The sequence below is a fragment of the Periplaneta americana genome, chromosome 3 (genome assembly GCF_040183065.1).
Source record: "Periplaneta americana isolate PAMFEO1 chromosome 3, P.americana_PAMFEO1_priV1, whole genome shotgun sequence".
Lineage (NCBI taxonomy): Eukaryota > Metazoa > Arthropoda > Insecta > Blattodea > Blattidae > Periplaneta > Periplaneta americana.
Genome location: NC_091119.1, coordinates 121,526,933 through 121,552,185, shown reverse-complemented (window position 1 = coordinate 121,552,185; position 25,253 = coordinate 121,526,933). Strand labels below are relative to the sequence as shown.

General features: G+C 35.0%; 1 protein-coding gene across 1 annotated transcript in view; it reads right to left on the bottom strand.

Annotated features, from left to right (window-relative positions):
- Positions 1–12,671: 12,671 nt before the first annotated feature.
- LOC138696474 (cysteine-rich hydrophobic domain-containing protein 2) overlaps positions 12,672–25,253 on the bottom strand; it is a 44,824-nt gene continuing 32,242 nt past the window's right edge. Inside the window, exons 4-5 of the mRNA XM_069821486.1 lie at positions 22,053–22,169; positions 12,672–20,838 (exon numbers count right to left, since the gene is read on the bottom strand). Coding sequence (XP_069677587.1) covers positions 20,788–20,838; positions 22,053–22,169 — 168 coding nt within the window. The 3' untranslated portion in view covers positions 12,672–20,787. The remainder of the gene's footprint in view (positions 20,839–22,052; positions 22,170–25,253) is intronic.

Sequence of the window (25,253 nt, the reverse complement as noted above, 5' to 3'; positions counted from 1 at the left end):
TCATGTCGTTTTCATGAGGGGAGACCTTGAGGAGGTTCCGGTGCCTTTAATTCATATCTCTGAGTAGTCTAGAATTCCCCATCACTGCCAGCTACCGAGCGTTGGATAAACTGCAAGGAAAACTTACTGTGACGGGCGATCGATTTGGCTTCATGCAAACATAAATGGTCCTCTATTTTTCAAGACGAAGATGATAATGAAAGGGGAATTGTGAAGAGTGTTTGTGAAATGATCAGGAAAACACAGAAAACCCCAAGAAAAACTCTCAAAACCTCAGTTTTATCCTCCACAAATGCAACTCCGTCATCGCAGAGATTTGATTGCGTGTATTAGTTCAATTGCTAAATTTGTAATTACTGTATTACTTTTAAAATTGGGATGAAATATAAGGAAATTATTTAAATACAAAAATAAACTAGGCCCTACTTATTGTCAGTCTTGAAGGATGTAATTCGAAATCTCTTAACAGTCAAGATGGTGGATCAAATATAATTTTAATTTTTAACAAACGAAAGGTTTCGAGTACCAACAGAATTATTCAAATGTGAAACTCAGCTAGAAACTTAAAGTGAAACATTGTTATCTTTCAATAATATTTTAATGCTGATCTAATGTTGACAATCTATCTATTATATATTATTCCCACTTTAAGGAGGGCACGCAAATCAATCGGACGGGCTCATTGTACTACCCGGGATGGAATGGTGTGCATGCCCTAAGGCCCCTCGTGCTACAGATTCCCCTACGTGCCACCACCGAACTTCTCTACAGCCTACACGATCCCTTTACCATTCCACGTAGCCATCACCGCGGTCCCACGAGTTACCCAGTGGAGAGCCAACGATGCATAACGCTACCACCAACAACGAGAGACCACAAATCCACGGGTCCAAGTTCGACGGCGGCCCAAGGGCGACTCTACATCGGAGCAAACCCGAAACTTAGGAAAGAAACGGAGATGATGATGAAAGATGGGAAATTGAATTATGATGGCGAATGAATCCGAGATCCAACGCCGAAAGTTAACCAGAAATTCTGCTTCAATAGGTAGAGGGAAAACCTCGGAAAAACCTTAACCAGAATTTGAACCTCGACCCTCTTGTTTCACGGTCAGACGTGCTAATCGTTACTCCACAGCTGTGGACATGTTGACAGTCACTGGAAGGAATTAACTCTCCAATGTGAGGTGTGGCGTGTAGTTATGCTATCTCACTTCAATTTCATGAAAGCAGAATTTAAACAGTTTGCATTTTAAGTATTAAAATATTCATATGCTTAACTAGAACAAATTCATCTTCCTCTTCTTCTTCCACGCGGAAAAGACTTGTTGACCTGTTCCGTATTCATGTGAATACGTCTTGCCATCTTGCTATTGGTTTACTTACATTTCTGAGCCCCTAGGTTTATAGTTTAATTGTTACTTTTGGTGGGCGGTCTTCACCATTCTTCGTACATGCTCCATCAGTTTTTGTATTTAGCGTGTATTTATTTATTTTATCCTCTGGTTGACGTTCTGGCTGATATGTACAGTATGTCTATTATCAGGCAGTACAGTTCACTTGACGATATATGTCAGAGGAAGAACAATTGTTTGTATGCATCTGAAGTCTGACTAGTGTAATATGTAGCTAGTCGGCGATGTATGCAATGGAGGAGGAAAGGAACTGGTCATCCTACCCCATTATCTCCTGGCCTAGTTGCCTCATGAGTGGTGCCTTCTTGATATCACTTGTGAGATTCAGATCTGTCTTCGGACAGATGACTAAACAACAATACCAGAATCGATGGAACGACTCCATGATGAGTGTCTACTGTTAGTGTTTAATAAGAGACAGGACCACAAACGCTTAAAATGAAATTAGATCAGGACAAAAATTTTGCTCCACACATGTGCAAAATTTGCGCAGAAAATCTAAGCCAGCGACACAACGGGATTCGTTCATCTACCGACGGAACCGTCTTCATGATGGCTGACTACTGTTGGTGTTTAATAAGAGATAACCTTCGTGACGACCACAAACACTTGCCAACTCAGAGTTCATTCTCAACGAAGCGGAGGAGAAAACAGTTTTCCTAAGATATGTTTGAAATTTCGGGATTAATATTAAACTGTTGTATCTGTACAATTGAGATTGTATCATGTTTTGCGGTGTTTCGCGCATTTTAAAATGTAATTAAAAATTATAAATTACTAAAAATTAAATATTTCTACCTATGGTAAAAAAAACCGTATGTGATACAAAAAAAAGGTAAACAGATTTCAATTCAGTACATCAAAATTAGGTTTAGAGACCTTTTCAACCCTGTGCCGCAAAACAAAAATTTTATTTTGCAGGCCTGTGGATCTAAGAAATCCATGCAACACCTCAGTCATTGTATCTGACTCAGTAGAACGAACTTACAGCCATCATATAATAACGAACACACTCCAAGACCTAGGCGAGATTCGAACTTACGATCAAGACTATTATGTAAAGCGAATATTGTGCCCTAATATTTACGTCCACTCTTACTAAGTTACATAGAAAAATGATGCTGGTAATTACTATATAATTTAAAATTACACAGTTTAATAATGAAGAAGATCTAATTCGAAATAATTTTCGTGTATATTTCGTAATTCTGTAAAGTGGAAAATTCATAACCTGAAAAGGCACAAAGTGCAGCAAAGGACAAAGGATTCTTGGTGAAAACAGTTCCTAGTTGAAGCCAACACTTAAGTATATATTTGATGACTTTTTGCAATAGGAAAGTCACGTGAGTGATCTGAGGGGTTATTTTTGGATTCCCAGGGCCGGGACTGACGCATCGAGTTCTCGGATGGTCAGAGACTTGTGGCCTGCAGCCAGCCTTTACTAAATTTATGCTACATGTGGTCATATTGTCATTCTGAAGATTTTTCTTCAATATACATTTTGATTACACAACTTTTAACACTATATCATTCAGGAATGAAAATATATGTATATATGACTTTCATGTGTTAAATTGACATGTAAAAGTTAAACATATTTTTTTGTTCAATATTTTGTGTCCTTGCACAACATTCAGTTTCCATCATAGTAGGCCTGCTGATGAAATGGTGTTTTTCTTAGTTTAAAAAACACTACATTGTTACCATATATTTATCGTAATTTATTATGATAACAATAACGATAATAAAAATACTACGTAACAATGAGGAAAACAGAATGATGTGGGCATGCAAAGAAAATTGTGATTGGTGGAAATTAAAATTCTAGTCACGATTTTCCACGTGATCTTTATAAGAAAACAGACGAAATCCTGTTGGAAAGAAGAACATATTACAGGTATTAATAAAGAGATCAATGAATATTAGATCTAAAAAAGTCATCCTCGATATAAAAATAAGACAACGTTTTATAAATAAAAAATAAAAATCAGTGTTATAAATAAATCATTATATTTTTGTTCTTTAATTTCTAAAGATGTAGACCTCATCCGTTGATCCTTCTTTATATTGTTCATCTTTATCTTTATTTTATCCCCCAGTAGAGGATCTTAAAATGTTGTAAGCCAAGGTTTGGGGGTCTCCCTCCTACTCAAAAAATTGTGTATCATCATTATTATAATTTATGCAACCTTCAATAAAAGTATTATGATTTATTCTTTATTATAAACATTGCATATCTCTACTTTGAAGTATAAATATTTCGATACGAAATCATGAAGTTCCTCCTGAAAATAAGTACATTTTTGTTGATAGTTACATCATTGTGGCTTTGTAGGAATTTATGCTTGCGACCGACTTGAATTGTTACAAAATATATTTAAAACGAAAGGTTTGTACCGCAGAGAAACAGTGTCGCCAAAACCGGAAAAACAGTCATCTATGATTTGTTTAATCCATCAGTGTTTCGACAACCTTTAGAGGAACAAGGCCGACCAGCCGACTGCTGACCTCACGTCCACATGCCTCAGCAGAGGTAAATGATCACCGAACCAGTATGCGAGTAACGTGTGGTCAGTATAATGAGCCCCCCCCAGCTGTTATAGCTCTCTTTTTAAACCGGATTTCGCTATCGCAACTTCTCAAATTCATCGCCATGCTGGGTGAACACCGGTCTCATACACTGGCCGAAATTTCATGAGAAAATACCTTCCTCATGAGGACTTGAATCAGCGCGAGTCCAGATATGATGCCTTAGACCACTACACCACGGTGCGGGTAGGTTTTTTTAAGAGTCAAACGTAATCTTCGTCTTTTCTGACATTACCTTGTTTTTTTTTTCTTTTTTTAGGTTATTTTACGACGCTTTATCAACATCTTAGGTTATTTAGCGTCTGAATGAGATGGTGATAATGCCGGTGAAATGAGTCCGGGCTCCAGCACCGAAAGTTACGCAGCATTTGCTCATATTGGGTTGAGGGAATACCCCGGAAAAACCTCAACCAGGTAACTTGCCCCGACTGGGAATCGAATCCGAGCCACCTGGTTTCGCGACCAGACGCACTAACCGTTACTCAACTGGTGTGGACCATTACCTTGTTTTCTTCGTCCATCGACAATATGCTCATTCTTTCATTGTCTAGAAACATTTCTCTCATTCTATGGCCACGGTTTTTTTCGTCTATTTTAATGCTTACAAAGTTTCCTTAAGTTGTGCATAGCCTCGAGATAGCGAGAGTGATTAGTGACCAGAGGTTGCGCTCGGATATGGGCTCAAAACCCGCTTGGGTTATGTTCCCCCCCCCCTCCGAGATTTTCCGCAATTGTCAGGCGAATGTCAAATAATTCCATAATATCGGCACACAGCCTACAATTCGCTATCACCAAGTCCACCCATGCTAGATTACCACGCAGTTGATACAGTCGTTAAATAATCGATTAAAAAAATCGATTATTTCGTCCACTTCCTAAAGTAGGGTACAAATATTTGTCCAATATACTTTTCTTAATTATTCACATTTTTTCACATATTGGATAATAAGAAAAGATTTAACCATTTTCAGTGTTGCAGTTGACCAAGCGTTATTGCGAAAACACGAATTGTTTCGTAACGTGAGAAAACATTTATGTACAATTAAGACAGAAGTAATTTCTTTTTAAAAAGGATAGAAACGTAGTCAATTACAATCATACACATCATTTATACTCAAACAGCAAAAACAGTACAGAATTATAGAGACATGTGAGAAGATAAGATACATTGACAGAAGAAAGCCATGCACTTGGTGCTAGTGGCGCTGGTGAACATCCTTAACAGCTCTACTTATAGATGAAATAGGCTAAATCGAGAACGAAGAAATGTAGATGGCATTGCCAGAGAGGAATACTATACTTAGAAGTATTAACCGGACACAAAATGTCAACATATCGGCCCTGCCGAGAACTTCACAAGAGCATTCAGGGCACCTATGTATTTAATACAACGGTATGAATGATCAAAACCGAGTGGCGATATTTTATATGCAATGACTACAGTATTTTACGTCAAGCTGAATGCACTGTAACGATACATTTTAAACAGACCCAGCTGCATATACCTACATACCTGACAGTATAATAAAAAATTACGTAGCTATTCCCCTGGTTACTGGACAGAAAATAAGTGCGCGCCGGTCGAATATTGTAATTACACGTACTGTAAGTAACAAAAGTGGGCAAAATAAAAGCCAATGCACAACAGAAGGAGAAGGATTTTGAGTTAAATTTCCATTACACATACACTAAAAATAATAATCCGTGGCGCCACAGCCCTTGAAGGACCCAGACCGACCAGCCGGCTGCTGGCCTCACGTTCACATGCCGAAGCAGAGGTGTACGATCATCCAACCCGAATGGAGGTACCATGTGGTTAGCACGATGATCCCCCCAGCCGTTATAGCTGGCTTTCGCAACTGGACAAATAGATAGCCTATATACCAGAAACAAATGCAAAGAGAAGAAAGAAATAAGAAATAGAAGTAGAATTACAGATACAAATACAAAAAAAAAAAACACAAAAAAAGAATGAGAGAAATAAAAAAAATGTACATAGTTAGTAGGAAGATAAGATCTGGTATTTGATAATTGATAATGGGTACAAAAGGCACTAATACAGTATATTGTTTACCTAATATATTAGTGATTAAGAAAAATGATTAACTGAAGTAGTGTGCACACACGCACACTAGAAAAAAAAACTACAAGACTAAAACAAAATAGAATAGCATCCACAAAAATGTTGTATAGTAATTATTTACATATTAGTAACCAAAGAATATTAATTACCTGAAAAATAAAATAAAATAAAAGACGTTACAGACGTTAAGTGTAAAATCCCCACCACATTTCAAAATCCTGGACAGAAAAACTCTGACATGAAGTTTAAGCACTCTGAAACATATTGAGCAAATAATATGTTGGGAATTAAAACCTGCGCACGAAATGTCAGTGGAATAGATGTCTACATATACAAGTGCCAAAAAGTTGGCTCAGCATTTTGTTAGCTTACAGACTATGAACGAGGCTCTATAAGTTGCTCGAGGTCGTCCAGAAACCTTGATCTGGCCCCAGGAAACGTGTTCTCATGAAAACAAAAGTTCGAGGAACTATGCACAATATACTATGTCAAAACATGGCTTATAATCTGATTATATTTTCTTAAGATTTCGGTTTCGCTATAGAAGTTTCCAATTTAATGCTAACAATTCGTTTCAGAAAAACAATTAATCAGATCAAAATGTGCGAAGAAGAGGAAAACACATATTACCAATTTAAAATTTAACTAAGGGCTTACATAAATATTAACATAACGTAACATAAATTATCATGTCAAATATCTTTCAATTTTGTACTTGATTCACAATGCTCTCAATATCCCTTAAGAAGAATTAAATTGTGTTTTCAAGCTGTGCAAAAAGTGCGATGAGTTTGAATGTTACAATGAAAATTATCTCTTTTATAAAATGTGTGAAGTGATTGAAGATGTAATGCATTATTAAAGTGCTTAAACATAATGGTATGTTGCAGGCTTCTCTTCAGTTTGACTTATAAAAATCTTAAGTAGCAAGCTGAAAACCAGTAAAATTCTGATCCTAAAATTTCAGGACTTAACCATGGCTGTGTCTATGAGAAACATTTAATACAACAGTCAAATTAGAAGCTACATATTTACAGTTTTATTTTTCGAGAGAAAAAATTAATATACAGTATGACTGTAAATAAAGCATATCGAAAGTTGGCAATAGAGTTTTTTTGTTGTGGAGCATTATTTTTTATCGTAGGGACCTATGTTTGCACTGTTTATTTTTCATACTTTCACTAATAAAAACGAGCCACTTCTGAATTTACTCACCAAGAGTAATCAACAGACAGCAGAGTTTTGGTCCCTACACAGCAACAAGACGTCACATCCTTCGGCGTACAGAGGGAGTGTAGCAATAAGTTCAATGACACCCCTGCAACTGACATACACCTAACATTCAGTATTGGGACTGAAAATCCACTGTCTGGTAATTAATAAATCTGAACCTGATTAACTGGTGTAACCTATGAAAAAACAGAATCTCCGAACACAAAGTGCTACTAACAGGGCTTGTAAGTGTTACTTTTATATGCTGATTTGATCACAGCCACTTTACCAGAATAAAAAAAAAAAGTGCAATAAACTTTCTTACTTATTTTAACTTACATGTTTATATAGCACTATACATAGCAGTTGTATTAAATTATGTAAAGGTTGTCATTATTTTTTTTTCTCGTTGTTATTTATACATCTTTGGTCATATCGCGAGTTAATCTTTTGGGTGAAATCCGAAGGCCTGCGTATTATTGTTGAGACTGATTCTATTGTTGTCAACTAGATGGCAACTGTAGGCTATATTTATTACTGATTTGTTATGAATACGATTTCGGTGATGAATGAGGCCGGTGATATTCAGGGATGTTGTGGCACGAATTTCCTGGATTTGCCTTACGGTTGAGGGCAAACCCTGAAAAACCTCAACCAGGAAATTCAACCTGACCAGGAATCGAACCCGGGCCCTCTGCGTAAGAGACCAGCATGCTGACTCCTACACCACAGAGGTGATCATTGTTATTATTGTCATTAATCCTGTGGTCATCAGCAACATTATAATCACAGCTGGCATAGATATGGCATGTCCTCATGGAGTGATAAACAAAATTAAGAGCTAAAAGAATGGTGGCAGACTCAAACGAAACTTTCTAAGAAAATATACATTCAAACTTTATCCAACAATACACACATATACAGAATGTTCGTAACTTAATGTGTAACATTTTTGTTCAATTCTACGTGGATTTAACCTAATATACCTCAGTAAAATTTTATTTTTAATAGTTTACGAGATGCAAAAGTCTAAAGTTGGAAAATTCTGACGACGATTTCTCTGATAGTACAAGTTAGAATCGGGAAACAGTATCACAAGACACATAAAAAGTGTCTATTCTGTATTATGAAATTAATAGAACCTTGCAAAAATCTATCTCTACCTCGAAATAGTGCGACATGAAAGAGATAAAAATAATAACAGAAGAGTAGGACTTCATAAGTTTCCAATAATTTGTTGTAACATTAAACAAGAGCACATAACAGATGAGTCTCTAACAGTGGCGGTTCGTGCCTAAAATGACAAGGGATTCACTACTTTTATGATATTACATAGCCTAGTTTTCCAACAATTTAAACAATATCTCATTTCTGAAAAATAAAAAAAAATAGTACAGTTCTTTAAAGTACATAATTATCTTAAAATGAGCCTGATGATGATGATGATGATGATGATGATGATGATGATGAATTATTTTTGAAAGAACATAGCGATTTTTCTTATGTTATCATTCTGTCTTTCAATATTCTGCCTGAAAGCAGAGCTAAGCTCTTGCCTAATTTCTGTTCTTCCCAGGACTGATAAATCTAGGCAAGCATTCTTATGCGCAATAGATTCCTCATGCTTCTTAATTTTCTGTGTCAAATGGCTTAAATCTGACACACCAGTGCATGGCCAACTCGTATCTTTACCCTTAGCAAATAGCAGGAACGGGAAACAAAATAATTTATTTGTAGATTTATAACCACAAATCCAGCTGTTTCTTTCGTAAATTTTTACATTAAAAGCCCTGCAAGTCTTCACTTCGGCTTGTTTGTGGTTGCTTTAAACCGAGTTGAGGTAACGACTTTCCACGCTTCTTTATTTTACACTTATCTTCCAAGATTTAAACTGAAAAATTTGTTTATAAAATATATTGAACACTATTTATTTTCTTTAATAACGAACACTGGTCACACTCACAGATGAATATATTAAGACTAAAACACCAAAAACGACTATTCTTTCTGCCATAGCGTGTTGGCTGTCTCACTATTACATCACTGGACAGCTGCGGTCAGCAGTGTGTGCTGGTCTATTTACCAGCGCATGCACGTGTCCCCTGCAGCATTCTCCCCCTTATCTTTCGCCCCAAACGCAAGTTCAGAAACTTGCTTGGTGAGGTTCAGAGAAGAAATTGAACCTTGTAAGCATGTATTCGATCTCTGCGATTCATAGGTTTTCATATGACAAAAATACATCAGAGCCACAAGTAAACTTATTAAAGATGAGCAAGAAACAAAGAATGATAGTGTAAATTATAAATAAATTTAATTAAACAATTAAATTATTTTTCTTTGTTTCCCTGGGAGTACTCTGAACCATTGAACACATAGGACGCACCGCCACTTCTGTCTAGGTATAGTAAGGATCATGAAAGAGCAGTTCCTAAAAGACCAATTTGACAGTCTCTTTAGTGTTGCCAACTAATACCAGATATCACCAAAAGAGGGTAAAATCACAATGCCATGTACTATAATAATGTATTAACAATAATGATGTCTTGCTTATTTGCCACATCTCATCTTTATGTTGGGGAGGTGTTTTCTAAATGGTTCAAAAATTTGTGAAAGAGTACCAGTATATTATTTTCCTTCTGGACCTCTCGCACATAATGTTAGTAGTTAGTAGATTAGTGTATGATCTAATATTAAAATGTATTTTGTCTGACATGAAATTCATTGCTTTGATTAAACAGTTTACTATTCACGAGACCTAACCTAAAAATGTATTTTATTTGATCACGTGAACTGATTAGCACGAATTTCGAAAACGAATGCCTCTTAGAAATGTATGCTTAAGAATACTTACGCCATTGTTGTAAAACATGAAATAAATTAATTAAGATGTGAAACAGTAATGGTATTTCTATCGATTATCCAAGTGTATAAATTACACGAAATATGTTATATTTATTTACACTTAGCCTACCTGACTATAATCTTGAATTATAACCACAATACAAAGCAACACATAAAATAACTATCATGTATTAATATTAATACTGATGGATATTAATTCATTATTAGTATGTTCAAATTTCACTAGCTTCCAGTAATTGTCTCAGAAATCTAGAACAATTTGAATTTTCAGAATTTAAACTACTGAAAACTTGTGTCACTGCTGCCAACATAAGTTATAAAATCACTACCAGTTGTGATATTTCTCAGTACCAAAACTCGAAACGAAGTTGGCAAAAGAAAATTCAACCTGCAAACTAGAATCTCACCATAATCTACTAGCTTATGTAGTAATGGGGGAAAAAGGTTAGGTTTCACCTTAGGGTATTAAGTAATCTGACCCGGACTAGTATCGGTTTGGCTTGAAATGTTCTTGAATTTCCCTACACTTCTCAGTTCGACTCAGCATTGAATGCATGGCTGATGCAGCAATGACAGGATAATGTCCTATGTGCTCTGTAGCAGCATTAATATATGCCTCCTTCCTGTAGTTAGTATCCTAGATCATATATAACAGATAGCTCATCCCAAAGTTAAAATCGGTAGCACTTTGAAGAGAACAACCGCCAGGATCGTCACCTGTCCGCCATAAACGAACACAAGATGGCAGTACAATCTTTAATGTAATTCAAATGGAAGTTATGGCGTCTCCTTACGTAATAACTAGATGGCAGCATAGTAAACCTGACAAAAGTTGTTACCGTCAAAGCCTATAAGGCTGAGCAATCTGGGTATGTACGATCTAGATTAGTATGTTCCAAACCGTGGAATGACTTAACTCCAAGACGAGCAGAAATTCTTCTTATGTTTTTTTTAGCCATGGATTTTCATTTGTTATCTTAATAACTGCAAGTCTTATTTCTTTATTTCGTTCTAGTGGTCCTTCTTCATGTTATACATGAGCACTTGCAACATTTCCACATTTGGCTAAATCCGTGTAAGTACAAGGGTGAATCAAAAAGTCTTTTCCCCAATTTTTTTTCAGCCACAATAATAAACATACAGAGAAATCAAAATACAGGCAGTGTTTAAGTACACAGTCACCATCGTGGTTCAGGCATTTTTCCCATAGCATCACTAGTCTGGAGATGTCACTGTTGTAGAATTCAACTGGTCAAGCATGAACTATTGAACAGCAGTCTTCACATCGTCGTCGGAAACGAACCTCTGGCATGCCAGTTCTTCAGTGGACCAAACATGTGGTAATCACTGGGGGCAAGGTCTGGACTGTATGGTGGATGCTCCATAATTTTATATCAGAATGACTGCAGTTGGGCAGAAGTCCTGTTTGCCACATGAGGCCTGGCATTGTCATGAAGCAGAACCACACTGTCCGCAAGAATCCCTTGCCCTTTTTTCCTGCTGGCAGCTCGCAGGCCGCTATTTGGCAGTGGTTCTGTGTTCGACCGAATGAATTCTACAACAGTATGTGTAATACCTTCTCGAACTTTTGTCTACAGTCTGTAAATCGTTCGTATTATTCCTGCACAGCAGCTGTAGCATTACCATTGCACAATCCGTACATGAACACAATATCAGTGTATTCTTGATGATACAATGGTGCAGGAATGAAATTTTCACGATCACATAACAAGGAAGTACTTCGTCAGTTGTTCCAGTAGATATTAGAATGTTCTGCATTGTATTTACATGTATAGTGGTCACCTGATCACCCTTTCAGTAGCATGCTCCTTCTCCATTGACCAAACTGAGCAAGTGATTTTTTGTTCTTGTTTAGTCAACTGTTCGAAGAGAGATCTGGACTCCACAAGTGACACCAACAAGGCATCACTGATGAGGCAACTAGACCAGGAAATAATGGGGTAGGGTGGCCAGTTCCTTTCCCCCTCCATTGCATATATCACTGACTAGTTACACATTACAGTAATCAGACTTCAGATGTACACAAACAATTGTTCTTCCTCTGACACATATCAAGTGAGATGTACTGCCTGATAATAGATGTACATATCAGCCAGAACCTCAGACAGAGGTGCACAAGTGATTTAATGAAATGTTAGAGTACTTGCCGCCAGAAGAAAACACAATTATTCACACACATTATCTTTCTAACTGTTTCATTTAGTATAGGGGTATATCACTTTAGAATACACATGCACACAAACACAAGGAACATCTGCTAATGAAAATGAGAACTAACATTAAGGAGGTAGAATTCTGAGATATCAAACTATCATTACTTTTTTTCCCTTTCTTTATGCACTATACACAATTGAACATTTCTGTTCTTGTAGTTCAGTTTTTCTCATTTTCGAAATGGTAGAAAATATTTGAATTTCACACATGAGAAAATTCAACAACTGGTATCTAACAAAGGTTGGGAAATTAAAACTAAACGCTCAAAAAGTGTAATATTTTGCAATTTTAAATTTATTTAAGTTTGATGTTAATGAAATATGGTATGCGAGAGATCTTCAGATACAAAAGAAAATAAAAATGTACGATCTAAGTTTTAAAAATTTAGGCACAACAAATCTCAAAACTGTACAATTATACAGACAAATCAAATATTCAATATTTATGAAGTACAGATTTTAAGAACAAGATAATCTAATACTATCACCTAATTTTAATTTTAAAAAATAATTGGGTGGGCAGAGTTAAAAATACTGCAAGACTAAGGTTCCCAGACATCCCGTACAATATGGGACCGTCCCGTTTTTCGCTAATGCGTCCCGTTGTCCTGAGAAAAGTCTTCGGCACAGCTTTCCGTCCTGCATCCCGTATTTTACAGTTCTAAACTGAGAAGAAACGGATAAGTTACAATGTCTATTCTATATTACAAACATCGCACTTCATCATTGCAGAGGACTGTAGAGGGACTATTATGAAACAATATTATTGTGAGTTATTAATTTCTCAAGGCGAGTGATGGCAACACCAAATATTTAGAATTAGTCTGGGTGGACCTTTTTAAAATTACTGAAGGAGAACTCTCAAATCTGAAGAGGGTAGTGGAGTTCATTTTGTGTATCCCTGGAACAAATATGTGTGTCGAAAGATTATTTTTTCACATGAATGCTCTATGGACTGATGAGAAAAATAAATGATCTGTAAGAACAGTAAAATCAATGCTTGTTGTAAAATCATTCTTAAGTGAGGATTGTGTTGCTTTTCATGACATGATTCTTCAAAATAAACAATTGTTAAGGGAAATTCATTCTTCGGAGAAATATTGCAAGGTTAAGGCGGATTGATTTACAAGAATATTGTCATGTGAGTAGAGTATTTTGTAGCTATTTTTGTAGTAACTTAGTAAAAGGAATTTGAACGCAACTTACATAAAGGAGCTAAAACTTAATGCAAATATGCTCCCTAACAATTTTGTTTACTTACCCTTAGTTAGTAAAATGTTTGTGTAGTAAACTTTAATACACACTTCGAAAGATTGGCATATTTGATAGGTGCGCATACTAAACTTACTCAGTGATAACTGATAAGAGTCCCGTATTTTTTTTTCAATATGTCTGGGAACCCTATGCAAGACTAATAAACACTTTGTTTAAATTCACACTTCATATGATCAACCATTCCACTAATTATGACAGTGAACCAAAGTAAATATGGTTAGTGGTCATTTATTACTGAGAATTCACAGAAAAAACTTAAGTGATTAACCTATTTTTGCTTAACGTAAATTAACACGCTGACAATCAAATTTTGCTGATCAGGGCCTGCCTGATCTTAACACTTTTCAATAATATTGTTAATATCACATCAATTGTCAATTTAATCAAAGAATTCGGTTGAAAAATACAGATAATTTCAATATGTAATCAATTACTAACACTCCTTCAACCATCTACAGTAGTGCAGTAATTTTAAAGCACTTGTCTACTCTTCTGAAGCCATTTCTGCAAATAAAGCAGAAATAAGTACAGAGTGCCTAAAAACAGTTAGGTACTACAGTAAGTGATAATAAGTGATGTGTAACTTGAATCAAGCCTTTATTACCAGTAATTATTATTGGACTCCGTAGCTTCTCCGCTCACTCCAAATGGTGCTTCTTATGAGAAATGAATTTTATTAACACAACATTTGACTGGAAGAGCTTTTCTTCAGACTATTTCAAATTCTATAACTGCAATACTTCATCTTCAAGTGAGAAGAAGGAAACCTACTTGGGACTTGGGATTGTTAATACAAATGTATTTCAATTTACTGTCTACATAAAACTGAAGAATTTCTATTACGACTACCAAGTGAATTATAAGGTGACCATCTATCGCGATTTTTCCAGCACAGTCCCGAATTTAGACAAGCCGTCACAATTTATCCTGATGACAAGTACTCGCTTCCTCACAAGCTGCTGTTCTAAGGAAACATCTATCAGGGAAATCAACAATTACACTAACAAAGCAGAGAGGCCCCTCCCCACAAAAAAAAAAAAAAAAAAAAAGTAAAATTCTGCTGGAGGAAACAAACGGAAACCGGAAAACATGCAACTGATGAAGCTTCAGCTCTCCTTCAAGGGTTCAACTAGATCAGTTGTATTAACTTTTTTTCTCTGCATACCCAGAGATACTTTCCACTCAAGCTTCTACCTCCAAAATTGTTATGCTTAATCCAAATTGTACAAAACTATATCAAACTAAATTGAACTCAACAATTTATCAATTAGTAAATCACCCAGTTTTAACTTTAAAAAAAAGAGAATCACAGTATTAAATACCGGTAAATAATTAAAGGAATTATGTTATATATGTCATAGAAAAGATTTGCTCGTGGATGGTTAACACTATCATCCATTTCACATTTTTCATCGAGTTTATGTTTCCCTTTTGTAATAAATTTATTCATGTTGCGAGAAATAAAAAATAATGAGAAGAAACTGAATGATTATAAACCTACACTTCAGTTCTCAAGTATAAGGAGTGAGGAGGAAGACTTTAATAATGAAGTGAAGAGACTGAACCTGTATATAGCAGTCACCACACATTACTGAAAGATATTGCACTCAGCCAGTATACCTCGAGGCATCGATTTTGACGTGTCATTCGTAATATTATAGAAGCATGATTAGCATAACAAGTGGAACTGCAAGATTTCATCTTCGGATAGAATAAAGGGCAACACATATTCACTCTGGCCGAAATAATTTTCATTAGCTCTGATCATTCATGAAATGTGTATGTTTCTTTTAAATTTTACATACCCTCTAACAAGTCTTCCTGTACATCCAGTTGAATACTACTGAACAAGTCCCACTCTGAAAGAATAGAATACTATATGCAATCATCACTCATCCCCAGAGGCGAAGAAAGTCAAACTTTGGTTTGATGCTGAGAGCTACAAAGAAAAGAAACAATCAAACTCTCCAGCACAGAGTATGATCAGTCATCTCAGAGGCAAATTTAAATCTGTATGCAGAGAATAGGAAAGCAGATAAAAAAAACTGCTGAAGACCAAGGAAACTAATTTAGAACAAGGAAAGGTCCACACTTAAGAAGTATTATCAGAGCCATTTTGTGTCTTTAGAAGGAAATCAACCAGCACTTCCACGGAAATCCCAATGAAATCTTGGCAAAAACATGTTTCCCTCCTCAAAAGAGGTAACCTAACCACTACATGCGAAATCAAAAAGCCAAGGTCATACCATCCTTGGTGAAAGACAAGAACAACAACTTGACCAGTTGGAATTTGTAATGAAAATCTCATGGACACAGTAGGTCAACTAATTCCCTTCCCGAACAATCTATTCAACACATGCAATTGAGCTTTTTTGTGTTCGTATGTCATTGTATTCATTAATTGTAATGTGTCGTTTTTATCACAACTGTTAATTTTTAACGCGTTTCTCATTAAATTTATATAAAAAGTTCGCAATTCATTTATTATCCCACTTTGCGAGATGTTCTGATTTTGGGATTTCAAAATCTGGTCACCAAATTATTAACATATTACCACAAAAAAAAAAATATTCTTCAAATTATCATGCTTATTCTACAAGAACATAAGCTATTTCTCAAGCACTAATTGAACCAAAGTGTAATGTCAAATCTGGTCTGAGGCATAGCTCTAATTTTGGCCCACGACTAAACAACTGTTTTATTAATAAATTATGCACACCTAGTTTTAAAAAGGAAGTGTATCAAATATTTCTGCAAACTTTTCTGTATCAGAAAAATGGACTCTTAAGAATACTGCTTTCATTTTTATATTATAATTAATCTTATTTTATTTTGTAATGTACATTGTCTATATTATTACTGTACATTATTTTAATGTACTGTATATTTTTACTTTCACAATAGAGTGAACTAATTATAAGTTTTTTAAACAGCTCAATAAATGTATTATTATTATTATTACGATCATCATTATAGAGTCTCTTGATTACAAATTAACGTCTACAGAGTATTTCACTGTATTTACAGTCGTTATAGTCTGCCAGTCAGTCATGTATTTTCTAACTATCTATCATACTGTATACTGCAAATTAATTTAAAATATTTTGAAAGAAGGCATTCATGTTTTAGAAACTGTACTGCAAAATAATTATTATATTCTTAATGCAGTAAATACAAAGGCAATCTGTTTAGTTTGCACATTTTGACTCTAGATAATCATTTTACTGTAACAGTTGTAACAATATTGCTACAATCTTGCGACTATTTGATATCTTAGAATAATACTCTAGGAAATGTAACACATTTCTGAGATGTTCTCACAATGTAAAAAGTTGTGTAAAACAATTTCTATCGCAATTATCTCTTTCGTAAAGATTCATTACAAGCACTCTGGACAAAAGAAAACTAGGATGTGCGGAGAAACCATATGTCTGATATTCCAATTTCTATAAGATGATCTATACGAAATCTAACACCAAAAGTGGTTACAATGTATTTATTTACTTAGCATCTCTTTCAAACTATTCGTACATAAACAGAATTGCTATGATGGTCTGTTGTTAATGAAACAATGGTGGACTGAGAAACGAAACAATGTAAACTTGATCCATAAACAACATTATCCACGAGTTTCAGATGGGAATACCCTCTTATTGCCTCTACTGTCACAATAACGCTCGTTTAAGCAAAAGTATGATATGTGAACCTCACAGCAGTGGCCAACAGACTTCGAGCTCACATATTCAGTTTTTCACAGCACCAACTCCCTTGCAAGGACGTGTTTTCGCATACCTTTAAATTTTCTTCTCCCTTTTCCCTCTCTTTCTCTTTCATACTGATCTTCTACAGAGTTCTTTATTATTTTCTTATGGTTTATTTAACAACGTTCGCAACTGCAGAGATTATATCAGCATCACTGATGTGCCAGAATTTTGTCCTCCAGGAGTTTTTTTACATGCCAGTAAATCTACTGACATGAGACTGTAGCATTTAAACACACTTAAATGCCATCGACAGAGGCAGGTATTTATGGAGATTAATTTTATATATATATATTTTAATATTGGTATTGTTTGAGATAATTCAAGTGAAAAAACAATCTGAAAAATACTCAGAATATGAAATTCGCTATAAAACGACGCAATAGTAATAATTCGCGAATGTGTTCATATTTCGCTATTAGAACTCTATTTCGCAATTTGTCGCGATTGTTTTATCCACATATTATTAATCAGAATCACTTAATTCGTAAAGATTAATAAAAATCTATTGTATATATGTTATGTCGTGATTTTCGCGATCGCCATAAATACCCGGCCCTGGTCATCAATCTGACCCTGGATCGAACCTGCAACCTCGAGCACAGAAGGCCAGCGCTATACCGACGCTGCTTAGGCAGACTACTTAGTTCTCCCTAGCATTTCTTTTTATACATGATCATAGTTAAAGACGGTGACCAATTTGAGGAACCAATTGTGATGATCCAATAGCCTACTTCCTTCCTCCTTAATTGAAGATCAAAGTATATTCAGTCTTCAAAATACTAAACATTCTGAAGACGCATTTACAGCAATAGAAATAGTCAAAATAATATATTTTCCCAGTCATGGCCCATATTGCAACCTCTCTTCAAAAATACAACACAGAATGTTTGTAATGGATGGTCTAACTTCAGGGACAGCTTCCACACCCAAAAATAATTACTAATGTTTTATCAAATAGGCCTTTTGCTGGCTCGTCTTTAAAATAAACCCCTTTTGATATAGTAGGATAATGTCCGTTCGTTTTTCAAGCCCTGAAGTTTATGACCCCATTGGAATACATGGTCACTGAAAATAAATTTTAATTGAATTTTCCAAGGGGGAAAAAATTTATTGATTTGCTTCACAAAATCAGTACTGTCAATGTAAGCTAAATACAGAACTGTTACATTCACTTCTCAAACGTAATATTAAATATATTGCCCTTGTTATCCCACATATATCACTTTTAGTAGATCATCACAGATTAAACCTTCCAAAATTATTCAACTGCTGCAAATCGCTGTACTTCTGTAGCCACTGGACAATGTTCTGCCTTACATTTAAGTTGCATGGCTTAAGTAACCATTGGATGTTGCATCAACTGGAGTGGATCTGGACTGGATAAATTCAAGAGAAACACAACAGATCCTGCATTATCAAAAAGGGCTGTTAACTAGTACATTATTTCCAAATACATATTTATATAACATTGGTAACTGAATTAGGCGTAGAACTGTTCCTAAAGTCTGCACCACACACTACACGGATATTTCGTATAAAAGAGATATGGAAATGGCAGATGCTTAATATATCACAATGGCAAACAATATGAATAAAGTCAACTTCTGTACCAAATTCTCTACCATTTAAAATCTCACTAGATATTTACAAATGTATCTTCATCTATTTTATCTTATAAATTCATTTCTCTGTTTTCACTCAAGTGAGTGGGTCAACCAACAAAGTCTACTAGGAAAAATGATATTCAAACAATGCTCCTTACAAACTGTTAAAGTGTAGTTGCACATGTACAAGCCATCTTGAATGTAGAACCCACCCTGAGACTGCTGTACTTGAAGTTTCAATTTACTGTTAGGAGATGTGCTATGATGGGCACAGTTAAGTGCATATCTATGTAACTATTTACTGTCACCTCAACAAAATGTTACATGTTTCACACATGACTTTCTGCTTGCATATTCTTAACAATTACGAATGTAAGCTTATCTGAATGAAATAAAAATATAGCAACTTCAATGGTTCAACTACATTAGCATGTAAAATGAGATAATTTTTAACAGTTTCATTATTCACTTATTTCTTATACAAAACTAAACAATTTTATTATTGTGCATTATTTCAGCACAAGTTCACGGACACTGATATTTATCAGAAAATGTCCATGTAACCTGGGTGTCATATGAAATAGTTAATAACAAATAATATCAAGAAAAAACAGCAACGACCTCAGATTTTCATTCTGCATCACAAGAAATTCATTGTAATAAATGACCATACCTGCCAACTTTCGAAAATGTAATCCTTACCAAAATATGGTAACGAAAGAGTTTAATACCGCATTTAGATTACTGAAGGACTGTCTCTGTAAACCTATAAAACAGCCACTGCATTATGTACACTCTGTAAGCAACATTAAGTGGATGGACCCACTGTATGTTGAGATATCTACTATATGCAAATAAGTTATGTAACTGGGTGGGGGGAGGAGGAGTATGTCTGGCAGGTATGCAAACTCTTCATTTGTAGTAATATGAGAATCATGCATGCTGATCTGTCAGCGGTAGAACTAAATCTTCACACTGGCCAATGTTTCATGAGCATCATTACCAAAAAATAACTTATAACTAATGCTGCATCTTGCTGTAACCAATACTGTGTTAACAAATATTCTGCACGAACTTTCTTTGAATGTCTTCAATATAGGGCACAGTAATTAAAACACTAGCTTCTCGATTGCCCTAAAAGAAATACAAACCCGATAAACTGCAATTAAAGAGAAACTGCTTTAAATAAGTTTGCTGCCACAAAATATATCATGGGTATATGAGCTCATTTTTAAAATGTGTGTACCAATCCAGATCTTCTACGGTTCTAAAATAAAGAATCACTCACTTAAAATCATAAGCACAAAAAAGTCAAATAACCAAAGTATGTTTCACATTATCTCCCATATATATTTATATGGAGAAACATTTGTAAAGAATTCACTTTAAAAAAAATCATCCTACAATAAAATATATATTCTAGTTTAAAGGTGCAACTTTAATCTGGTAACACCTGTTATACAATATTCTTCAAAATAAAGAGATGTATTAATAACAAAGTTAGTTCGTAACGAAGCCACACACTGGAGTGCTACTTTATAATACAACATGAAGCAGCAGAGTGCTCTAAGGTAGCAATGTGTACGGATATACTTTCGACTGTAACTTTCTGTGCAATCCACGGTAGTGTCTGTCAGTCTGTCACCGATATATCACAATCACTATATGTGCCATGCGTGAACCGTCATGAGCGAGGTGCACTCCACATTGCACCAGGTGCAGTAGCCATAGTTACTGGAGACAGTTGTTTTTAGTCAGGCCTATAGATTGGAATCTTAGGAATGAACTCGATGAGGAGCACCTGCAACACAAAGGAGAGAGTGGTGCAAATTTTTACAACTAGCAACTTACCCCATTCTTTCCCAGCTAATACAGTCAATAAATAATATACCCTAGATGTAATTTTTATTACTCAGATTTCATTGTACTGGTACGTCTCATTCTCTCTGATGCTGAGGTTATGAGAAGTTTCCACATGCATGGACAATTCTATCTGCATATTAATAATCACATTTATCAGTGATTACAACCACATTCATAGAAATATTATGAAGAGTACTTACACAATACAACTGATAAACTATTTTGGTTATGACGAACAATGAACAGGAGCTAACAACTCCAAGACGAATTTAAAAAGAATAACTATACAATACGACTGTAACAAGAACTTGCATAACCAAAGTCTTAAAAATATCAAAAATAGTTTTGCAAAGACGCGAGCTGTTTATCTTTTCTATATGTTAAGAACGTATTATTTTATTCAGACTAGACATTACCATTTATATTCATACACATCACTAAGGACAAACAACAAAAATTACTTTTATCTCTAATGATAATGAGAAACATTCTACTGAACTTTGCCAATGGTTTTGTGATATTATGCATGATTTTGGGCTTACGTTTTCATCACATTATAGTACAAATACGAAGTATTAGTCAACATTATTCCAGCATTTCCCAATTACCACCATTCACTCAATATCACATGATTCTGTTATTTGACAGAGGAATGACGATTATATTCTACATTCTACTGCTTGCCATTGTTTGTATGAAAGTATGCATGATTTTTCGATTAAAATTTGATGAAAATGTAGCAGAGGTCAGAACAACCTGACTTCAGCATTTCGCATTTACCAAAATTTGTTTAATATCACACGAATGATTTTATTAATTCACAGAGCAACTGTCTGTCTTTCATCAAACGTTCACCTTCGCTATTAATCCTTAAGTAGTTGCGCAAGGTGTTCTCAACACCCCAGTCACATATTACGGAGCTGTTAACTGTAAGCCTGTACTTCTGAAACTTTCATTACTTTTCTTAGAATTGGTAAGGGAATAATAACCATAAACATATTTGAAATCATAATTCGCATACTCGAGATAATAATGGTTTAAGTGGTGTGGGGTGGTTAGGCACGACTGCTTACGGATTAAACTAAAAATGAGTTGTAAAAACACGCAAAAAAATATTACATTGAGAAACCTTAGACTACACCCTGTACATACATATTCCATCATGGAGGATGAGTCGCATCGCTGTTTAGCAAGTCGCCAGTGCAGACCAAGCTTGTGGTACAGGTGGCTGTTTTCCCACTCCAGCAGCTTGTCTATTGAGTGCTGTGTCTGTAAATACAATGAACAAGGCAGAAATATAAATTATGTGTTATCAAAATTCAATTAATTGTAATGTGATATATAAGTTATCTTGCTATTCATTTCACTAAAATATGGTGATACTTCAACAACAACAACAACAATAATAATAATAATAATAATAATAATAATAATAATAATAATAATAATAATGACAGAACCTAAAACAAGGTCAGCCTAGAAACAAATTTTATAAATCCCACTCCCCCCTTCTTGATATAAAAAGATGACACATTCTTCCTCATTAAACGTTTTACGCATTTTGAAACAATTCAATTTTCTTAACTTATTTTTAATGATGTTAATGATATTCCTGTTTATTTTCTTGAACGACTGATCTTCCAAATGCATGCAAGCTGTGCATTGAAATAAGATCAACTTTCGTCTTCTGGATTGCATGCAAAGGGTATTCATTATAATCCCAAAAATTAAGACATCTGACTTCAATTATAAATTTACAATTCAAATAATGTCATTAATTTCACAAAAATTTACATAAAATGGTTATTTACGTATATAACACAGTAACTATTTCTCACATTTTTTTTTATTTACGAAAACAGAGTTATAAATTAATAGTAAAAGATACTTGTGGTTTATAACGACATCCCAAGTATAGTATTTTACTGTCAAATGACCAACAGTACTGTGAAAGCAGGCCAATAAAGGAGAATATTTAAAACAGGTTGAAACTGTGGAAATTCACCTATACATAATACAGGACTGTTAATCCTTTAAGAAAGAACGACAAGCTGATTACCTACCCCTCCCACAGTCTTTAATGATGAATTTTCTGTGCTTGAGACAGCAAAATTTTAACGAAAAGACACATTCAAGAGAGGAAACAATTCTCATAATATCACTTATCAACTTATTCTATGCAATACAAAAAATCAAGAATATGATCTGATTTGATTTGCACTAAATTATTGTTATGTTTTCTTGATTTGAAATAGACATTAATTTTGTAGTAAAACAGTTATACTGCAGATAAACCGACTCCTAAATACTAAACATGATCAAAATACACCCCATGAGTTAAGAGAAATCCCTGTACACAGATAAATTGGAGGCATATCTAAAACCGCATTTTCGGTATTAGGAATGCTGAAAACGTACGTTTTCGTGAAAACCTCGGAATCTATTTTTCAGCATCACAATACTTTCTCTTTATACTTTGTCCTGAACTAATGAGGTCTCACTGTATTCAGTTTGACTGCTTAGTTTGTATTCAATGATCAGGTTTTTATAATGAAGCCATCCCCAGTCTTGCAATTCAGTAGCAGGTTTTAAATGTCAATTTACCTGAGAAATATCAGTAAAAATATCAGCATTTTTTATTCAGGAAAATAAATGCAGTTTATTTCAAACATGAGAATTTACGAAGTTCATAGCCTGACACAGAAATTAAACCAGGATTATTCTCAAACAATTTTTATTTCTCAATATAATTCCTCCAGAGATTCAAATACTTGGTCCACTGGTGCTGCAATGCTGGCTACATCCTCCTTGTACACAGATTTATTTAGAGGTCAACAAAAAAGCCTTCTGCTCCTGCAATGACCTCTTCATTTGACGAAAATTTCTTCCCAGCCAGGTGAGTTTTGAGCTTTGGGAAAAAAAACGAACTCTAAGATTGCGTCATTTCGTGAGCAGAGGGGATGCAGCAACAATTCGAACTGCAGTTCATGTAGTTAGCAACCACTGTAGACATGTGAGCAGGTGCACTGTTTATGATGAAACAACACTTTCTTCTTGGCCATACCTGACATCTTCTCGAGAATTTTTCCTTTCAGTTGCTACAAGAGATTTAAATAATATTCTACAGTTATTATTCTTCCCTTTGCTAGATAGTCAATCATGACTATCCCCTTAGAATTCCAGAACACTGTCGCCATGATTTTCCCAGCCGATTAGACAGACTTCCACTTTCTTTAGAGGCAGAGAATCACTATGTTTCTATTGTTTCGAACTGCCATTTTGTCTCTGGTATGTAGTAGTAGATTCAGGTTTCATCACAGGTCGCATACTGCCTCAAAAAATCGGACTTATTTTCTCTCGAATCGAGACAGATATCCCTCGAAATATGAAATATTTGTTTTCTTAATAATATCTTCCTTCAAAACGCTGTACAAATATTTTGTTCATGAGATAGAATAACAGTAAAATGAAGGTAAAAACGCTCCAATAAAAACTACATGCAACAGTTGCAATGAGTGAAGTTCGTTTCCTCAATGTCTTTCCTGTTCCTTTCATTACGTTTCATTTTCAGAGTTGTTTTTGAAGCAACGCCATAAAAAGGATTATGTAACATTAATATGCAGTACCAGCAATGAAAACATTCAATACTTGAACAATCTAATTTATGGTGCACATTCTTGCTGGATAGGCCTATGTTACCCCGCAGTACATAGTAGAAGTTTATTTATTTCACCATACACTTGAAACCGAATACAGAGGATGGCTCAATACTGTTTACTAAGAACATATCCATCCTCACTTCATTGAATTTCAATGCAAAAACGCAAGTAACAATGTCAAGGCGATCAGCGGTTTTTTTCATGTGAGAGTAAAGTAGTAGGTATTTCAGGTCATTGCGAATTGCTGGCAAGAATATGACATTTTGGAGTGTACCGTCATTTCCCATAACTATGGTCCTGGAACACAACTATGGCTTATTCAAATTTTGTACTCCATAATGTACTACCTCGGTTATCTATATTACTGCTGTACTGTAGTTTGAAGTCAAATCACTGCAGCTATCTACGAACTGTCTATGTTACTTCTACAATGTTCTTTGAATAGTTGTATTGTGGACCATAGTTGTGTTCCAGGACAATAGTTATGGGAAATTACGATATTAGTAAATGCTGGACATCATTTTGGCCACGTTAAAACGTTAGCATAATATTATGTTCAATCAATGGCGTGTTTACTGACCATAAGCTCGTAATGAATTTTATTGTTACTTGCTGAAGATCAGAGATGTAAATTATTTATGTATTATTCCACGTATTTTCAACAATAGAGGCTGTTGTGGGGAATCCATTGTTA